Source organism: Drosophila elegans, unplaced genomic scaffold, assembly GCF_018152505.1.
Source record: "Drosophila elegans isolate 14027-0461.03 unplaced genomic scaffold, ASM1815250v1 contig_814, whole genome shotgun sequence".
NCBI classification, from domain to species: Eukaryota; Metazoa; Arthropoda; class Insecta; order Diptera; family Drosophilidae; genus Drosophila; species Drosophila elegans.
In genome coordinates, this window is record NW_024546167.1 from 11119429 (window position 1) to 11127199 (window position 7771).

At 39.6% G+C, this 7771-nt stretch overlaps 1 protein-coding gene across 2 annotated transcripts; it reads right to left on the reverse strand.

The window, feature by feature from the left end:
- Nucleotides 1-315: 315 nt before the first annotated feature.
- On the reverse strand, nt 316-7370 carry LOC108138955 (sodium-dependent nutrient amino acid transporter 1). 2 transcript variants are annotated; one of them, XM_017261534.1, is made up of 7 exons: nt 6905-7370; nt 4653-4755; nt 4276-4579; nt 2201-2468; nt 1105-1846; nt 747-1023; nt 316-691 (listed from the first exon to the last, which is right to left on the reverse strand). In XM_017261534.1, exons 2-7 carry the CDS (start codon nt 4734-4736, stop codon nt 447-449), a joined length of 1920 nt encoding a protein of 639 aa, XP_017117023.1. In that variant the 5' UTR covers nt 4737-4755; nt 6905-7370; the 3' UTR covers nt 316-446. The 2 variants fall into 2 exon arrangements, with proteins under 2 accessions (XP_017117023.1, XP_017117024.1); XM_017261535.1 differs by lacking the exon at nt 2201-2468 and adding an exon at nt 3415-3664.
- Between the last annotated feature and the right edge of the window lie 401 nt (nt 7371-7771).

The window sequence follows — 7771 nt, forward strand, 5'->3', positions numbered from 1 at the left end:
TTGCCCTATCTCTTTCTGGGCCACCATTTTTACGGCGGATTTGGCCAATGCCGAAAATTGTCAAATGTTGCGGTCAATTTGTGGGGTCAAGGAGAGAAGTGGAGCGAAGCGAGGTTATTTAATGGTGGTTGCCGGAGACCGGTAAACCCTAATCCTTCCCTTTCGTGATATCTCGAAGCACGCTTGATTTGTGCTCTGAGTTAATCAAGGTGTTGAGCGAGGTGAATTAAGTTTAATTTATAAGATTAGATGAAAAAGAAAATCACTAACACTTACTAGAGACTTTTTCAATTCAATTTATAAGTGAACGTGAGATTTTGACACATACTTATCAAGTTTATTGGCAGACTTAATGATTATACAAGATCTTTTAAATTCATTTGACTTAAGCTATAACTGATTATTTACAAGGGCGTTTGTTGTAAATGTTACCCATTTAAAATGGATCAACCAAATATGTTTTGCTTGATGGCAGCCCAAATACCCTGGCCACGTTTAGGGGTCAATTCGTTTTCGATTTCCTTGTTGTACTGCTCTCGAAGCAGTGGGTCAATGGGTCCCCAATTCTTCTTGGGCGTGAAAGCGCCTCGGATTTTCTCACCCACACTTTGGCCTGGATCTCGAATAATGGCCACAATCATCCAAATGGGCAGTTGAAGTATGCCAAAGGCGGTGATACACCATCCGATGCCTAAAAGTAGAACGTGGTTAGTCATTGGGCCTTTTAAATCAATAATCAAACCTACTGTAAGCCCAATTTGGGTAGATGATGTTGTTGTAGGTCAGGGGTTCGTAGGTCGCGTAGAAATAGATTAAAATAACAGTCATGATCAGTGGGGTGAAGACGCTCCAGCAGAGCCTCCAGTAGAGACCCACTTTGCGACCCAACATGAACTCTATGTCTTTGCACAAGCGGTCGGTTCCATAGATCCATCCAATGGTGTAGAGTTCGGCGATTCCCAACACAAGAGCAATCATCGAGGCGCCAAAGAAGTCCACTAGAGTCAACATGTATTGGCCGCCCTGGGCAAGTAACAAATACAGGGAAGTTATGGAAAAGGGAGTAGTTGTGTTGGATGTATATATATAAGTTCTGCAACTTACCGGCGTTATGTACATCAGCCCGATCAAAAAGCTGACGACTGCTATGAGCAGCGAGCACTGCCATTGCTTGAAGTTGGGGAATCGATCCCGGATGGCGGTCACCGAGCAGGAGGTCATGGCAATATTCGATCCTATGCCCAAAACGAAGAGCATGAGGAAGAACAGCACCGAGAAGATCTGTGGCAGCTGCTTAAACTTGGCAATGGCATCGGGATACGAGATGAAGGCCAGTCCGGCGCCACCTTTCACCACCGAACCAATGTCGTCGGTGCCGATTTCGTGGGCCAGATGTCCGAGGATACCGAAAATCGTGAATCCCGCCAGCAGTGAGGTCATGGTATCCAAACCCGTCACTATAGCTGCATCCCTATGTACATTGTGACCGAACTTGTTGAACGAGGAGTACATGATGATGTTGCCAAAACACACAGACAGCGAGTAAAAGCACTGAGTTACAGCTGCATACCAGACCTTTGGGTCCAGGATCTTGCCCCATTGCGGCTTGATAAAGTAGTAAATGCCATCTAGAGATCCCGGCAGTGTCACAGCTCTCACCAAAAGGACACCCATGATGACGTACGGAAAGAGGGCCAAAAAGTAGGATGCCTTTCCCGAACTCTTCACTCCGCGTCGAATAATTAAAAATACACACGCCCAGGCGACAAAAAGTCCAATGACCAGCTCCCAATTAGGCAGGCCAATTCCATCCTCGATATTCGGAGTCTCGTGCAGCACTTCCTTACTGGAGAGAAAAGATAATATTTAATTAGCGAAACGATCAGAGAGAATAAGCCAACACCATTTAATAACAGTTAGCCAAACACCATCACCAATTTCATTCGCTTACGGCTATGACAATTTCTTTTAAGTTCACCAATTGACTGTTTTTATGAAACTATTTCAGAAATATTAAGATTGAAGATTTGTTTAAAAAATCAAAACAAAAGATATAAACATTTAGATGTACAATTGTGCTTTAACTGTTCTTAAAATAGTAAGAAATTTTGAAATTCAAAACTAGTAGCTGACATAAGTCAATAATACAGTCATTTAGTGAATTCCCACAACCACATTGTCCCAGACACTTAGCACTTACACAAAGTACCATTCCGAACTGGTGATGACCCGATCGTTTTGTGATTTCACTGTGTAATTTTTCGGGCCCAGATCATCGCTTTCCACTTGAGACCAATTGTCAGCATCGGGGGCTGAGTTAATGCAGTGGATTCCCCATACCGCTTGGCATGTGGCCCAGGGCAATGGGTTGCGGAATGATTCAATGAAATATCGGCCAATTATCGCTACCAGGGCGGCATAGTAAGTGCTGAGCATAAACACCTGGAACGCCTGGCCGGCTCCAACACCTTTTTCGAATCGATTACAAGTGAATTACGGAAAGAAAGAGTTTAAACACAATTCAAATGAGATAGATAAGAATTATGAGAGCATTCCGATTAATTGGGGTATGATTATTAATGATTTGGAAGGGAAAGCTTAAAACATAGTTTACTTATAGCCATAATATGGTTTGTGTAAGGAATAATTTTTTGTAGGAGTTGCAGGCAGTTACAAAGTTGTATGTGTTTACAATTCTTAAAGAAAACATTTCATTTAAAAATAAATTGTTCAAAAAACTGATATATATATTATGTAGTTATTATACACAAATGACATTTTAATAAGGGAATTTTTAAGGAAATTAAATATTAATTAAAAATGTTAAATTGCTAGGTGTTTTTTTTTGTTAATATCACATTTTATTTGCCTTAAATTATGGTGTGAATGTGTGAGTTCAAATTCAAGAATCTTTGATGCATATCTTATCACATGTGATATCACATAATTCAAGTTTAGGTCAAGGCAACACAATGTTGTGATTGAGTGATTCAATCTCGGAAATTGGATGCAGATATTGACGTTCCTGATGGCAGTCAATTGAACTGTCAGCGGATGGAATCACTTTCTATTTGGCTGTTGCAATCGCATCGCTCTATTGCAGTGTCCAGGCCAGTGCTCCAGAATTGATGGCAATAGCCGCCATAATTGCCGGCAGAGGGATGCGGGTACTCATTCAATTAGTCGCGTAATAAAGCGGACATTCTGCGCCTTTGTCGGCCGGGTCATAAACTTGAGTCCGCCGCTGTGGTTTCGAGTTCCGAACGGCGATAAGATTACCCACAGTGCACAATCACCCACACATAACACCGAAAAACATGCCGCTGCAATACCACCAACCAACCAACCAGCCAAATAACCCACAATCACGGAGGTTTCGGCGCAACGACCACAGAACGAGAACAAGCCACTTACAGAAAGTACAGCTCGGCGGATGCCACGGGCTGCTGCTGAGCCATGTCCACCCGTACTGGACTGGTGCTGCCCAGCTGGGAGGTGTTGCCCAGACTGGATGCCACGCAGAAGGACTGCCACGCCGGGCGGCACTCGGACCAGGGCAGCGGATTGCGGAATGAATCGTACAGATAGCGCAGGGTTATGCCCATTATGGCCACATAGTAGGTGGTCACCATGGATATGGATATCACCTGGCCGACTCCAACACCTATGGATGCGGTCGCGTATTCGGGACAGGCAGGCGGGTTGATGAACAAAATGACGATGTACTTTCGGCAGTTCGCTATTGTCAATACTCTTGATGGCAAGGGGTAGTTGCCTTTTTTAGCCGAGCTCAGGGGTTTTTAATTGAATATAAATTTTAAAAGGAAAAATAAGCGATAGTCAACATCATTAAATTTAAGAGAAAATAACTAAAAGTAGTAATTTTCCACTTTCCTGTAAGCATTTAAAGTTTAAAGTTATACAGCTAAAGTATTTTTTTATATTTTATCATTAAGTTTAAAGCGACTAAGACTTACTCCTCAAATTTTAATTTTGTTTAACCAAGATATATACCACATTTAAGCATTAAAAATAAAGTTCTTAAACTATCTTGATCGAATTTTTAAAAATTCATATTGAGATTGAATTGTAAAATAATTATTTTGACCGGATTTTGAATAGTCAGGATTGGGACTTCTCAAAGGAATTCTTTGAAAATTGTATTAATTGTATTTAGGGCGTATTTTTAAAGTTTAGCAGATAATTTTTAACAACTTGATCCCCACAAGAGTATGACAACTTCGAGCTGACTTTAATGAAATCATGGACGCTTACCTTTCATGGCCGGGCACAAATCGAACACCTTCACCGAGCCGCGACTGGAAAACTGGCCAATTACCATTTCCAGATAGTAAATCGGTTTGCCAATCAGGAACAGGACAATGAGATATGGGATGAGGAAGGCGCCGCCGCCATTGTCCAGGGCGGTGAAGGGAAACCGCCACACGTTGCCCAGGCCAACGGACATGGCGATGCAGGACATCAGGAACTCGACGCCCTTGCCCCAGGTGGCCCGCTCCTCGGGCAATTTGGCCGCCTCCTGGTCATCGGTATTATCGCGCAGGGCAGGATTGTTGGCCTGTGGAACGGTGATTAGTTGGCTCATGGATAATGTGGGAACCGTTTCAGGTGGTCCACGACCATTAACGTACCGAAATCTCCACTGTGCTGGCCGTACTGCGTCCATCGTCGCCCACGAAGCCCGGATTTTGGTGGTTTCTAAGCGACGTTTCCATTTTGTCAGAGAAAATCCAGCTGGAATTATTCGCTCTGTTAGCATCGAGTTGTGGATTAGTACTAGTAAACTTGGGATGTTCTCTGTTGAAGCTGTATAACTGACAATCAGAGTAACCCAACTGATCTTGGAGATAAGAAATGATGTCACTGTCACGAGCCAGATAAACTTAGATGATTAGACTGATATAGATACAGAAAGAGAGAGGTTGGCTGCATTGCCCTTTAGATACTGAAATTATGGCACTTGTCTGGCCTTGATAAGGGAATTTTTGGAAAGCTAATTCCCTGGAAAGTTTACAAATCGTTTATGAATTTTCAAATAAGAAAGCAGTTTAACCATTCCTCAAATAAAAGTGCATTAAATTATGTTATCTATGTATTAGCAGCTATAACCCAGTCCGTGAGTTTGCGTAATAAATTACTTTCATTGAATAAATAAATATTTGATAAGTCTTCGAAATCTGCTCAAGTTATTTGAGTGAACTAAAGATAAAGACTTTTATTTGTTGAATCATTTAAACAGTTTACACCTTGTTGGATTTACGGTGCCAAGCTGTTAATTGGTGTGGGTAATAAAACTGCTTAGCTGCTTAGTAATATATAAATTTATATTTGATATTTGTTTGTCTACTTTCGTATGCACACAGAGAATATGTTCGGTTAACTTTGCGAACCGGTTGACAGAAGGGTGAAATATTGACACGCCTTGTTTGCATTCATTCAAATTATTAATTTGTCTGAGGGGCACGTTTTCATGATCGCAATTTGGCTGGTCAATTCAATTCCAATTGATTCTCTATGAAATGTTATATTTGCTGCGAAAAACATTTGATTATTTTAGTTTCAATATAGCTCTTCAATACAAATTACATGATAAACTGTGTAACTATAAAAATTGTATAAAAATATAAGACTTACAATATTATTTAAGATAACGATGTACAGGGTAAAGATTACAGCATTTTTATAACTCATAGGAATGTTGTAGCTGGCAACAGTGAAAAAGTTGTGAAAACATATAAACAGTGAATTTAAGCAGAAGAAATTTATCTATAAATTAAAGGACCATTAGCAGCCATCAGCTTCTTAACAAAAACAATATCCCTTTAAAGAATTCTCTAAAACGACCCGAAATAATTATTTTTGATTGACGTCCAAATCCGCCATTAAACATTTGCATTTAATTTATTATTGCTCATTATCAAACTGGTTTTGAATTCTGCCTAAAAATATTCTAAAAATATTCTGTTCTCGCAGTCAAGTGATTTCCACGCCTGATGAGTCACATCATAACAACTCTTTTCTGTTGCTTTTATTTGACTTCTTTGAATGAAAAATAGCGAATGGCTTCAGTGACGTCATTAATTTCAGGGAGCCGCGGTGAGTTATAAGCAGATATTTCTGGTTTAAAAGATTTTGAGATAACTAAAAAAGCTAAAAAATCACTGAAAAAGGTAGTCAAATGTTTTTGTAACTATCCGCTATTCAAGTCAATATTTAATTTTATTAGTTTGTTATTATTTGTCTGCAAAGCAAACAGTTTTACACGCATACTCGAATGAATGGTGGTATAAAACAAATTTATATACCCAGTTTGGATTCCAAACACTTCAATTGACTACCGTCAGAGCATTAGCATGCAAAAACGTGTTTTTATATGGTCACTTGTTTCGCTCACTGCCAAAATAAACGGACGGTAACGATCGATAGACGGAATCACTATTAACTATGTATGCATTCAGTGTTATGATTTTGGTACCCACGTTGCGTATACGTCATTATTGACATAGTGGTAACGATGGAAAAGGTCAAACAAAGTTGTAAAAACCGAAATGTAAAAAATTAATATGCTCAAGCGATGGAACACACATATTTGTTAACATAAAGAGGAACGGAAAATTTAAGTTGTTTTAATTTCTAACATCGTATGTTTATAAAAAGATTTTCAGAATTAATTATGGTACGCGTTCATAGCTTTATTAAACAATAATATAGTTGAAACTTTGGGCTGCATATATTGTAATTTAATCATTTAAAATGTTAAGGCAAAAAGTTATTTTATTTGCTTTTTTTTTATTTATAGCTTGTTCCCAAGCTTTATAGACACGACACGCACAGCATAATTTGCATGATCTCCGCTTCCTTGAACTGATTAATGGTGTCTTACCCGGTTTTGTTTTTAGCGGCTTTTTATTGTAGGTATTCTTCGTACACTCTGAGTTTAAACACCTTCACTTTGGTTCAATCCACTAGGCGACAATTGAGATTATGCTGATTTCCAGGTGTTGTTGTCGTTGGTAGTTAGTGTAATGGTTGTTGTTGTTGATGTTGGTAAGGTACCAGGCGGCTAAAACTGCTTTGAACCAGCTGGAGTTGTGCAGTTGTTCGATCAAAACTCTTTGCCCAATCCAAGGCTGTATGGTTTACAAATGCTAAAAGTGTTTTTTGTTTTAATGCTATTGTTTTGGTGACTATACGGTTACAACTGTTGGTCATCTGCACACACACGATTTTTGGTAAAGCTTCCGAGCCGAGAGGGTCGCATCCGAGAAACCCGTTATTATAATTTTTGCAAGAGCCTTTTACCGCGTGTCCCGATCACGTGAGCCAAAAAGCCAAGTCGAGTGCCAGCAGCCAACTGAACGAGCCAGGGCAAGGTTTGGATGGTTTTATTGTGAACTTGAATCTAGAGCCGTCGTTAGAGCCAGCAATATAGGTGAAAGCTTAACCTACAGTTTAATGGGTATTGGGTTCGTGTCTCTGCTAAGCGATCTTCGGCACGATTGTGGTGGTTAACCTTGCTAAGTGCTCGTTTGTGTCATGGGTTCTTGTCTGAGATATACATTAACAATGTAAAAAGAAAATTCAATCTGGCAGGTATTTATTAGATTTTTTTAAATTAAAATAATTACAATGTATTGTCTCTCCAATGACAATACGAAAACTGGCTCAATTAATTTTTAGTTAGTAATAAGTGCAAAAGTATAAAAAAGCGTTGTACCTTTCACCACATTGCTTTCCTTTTTAAAGTGTT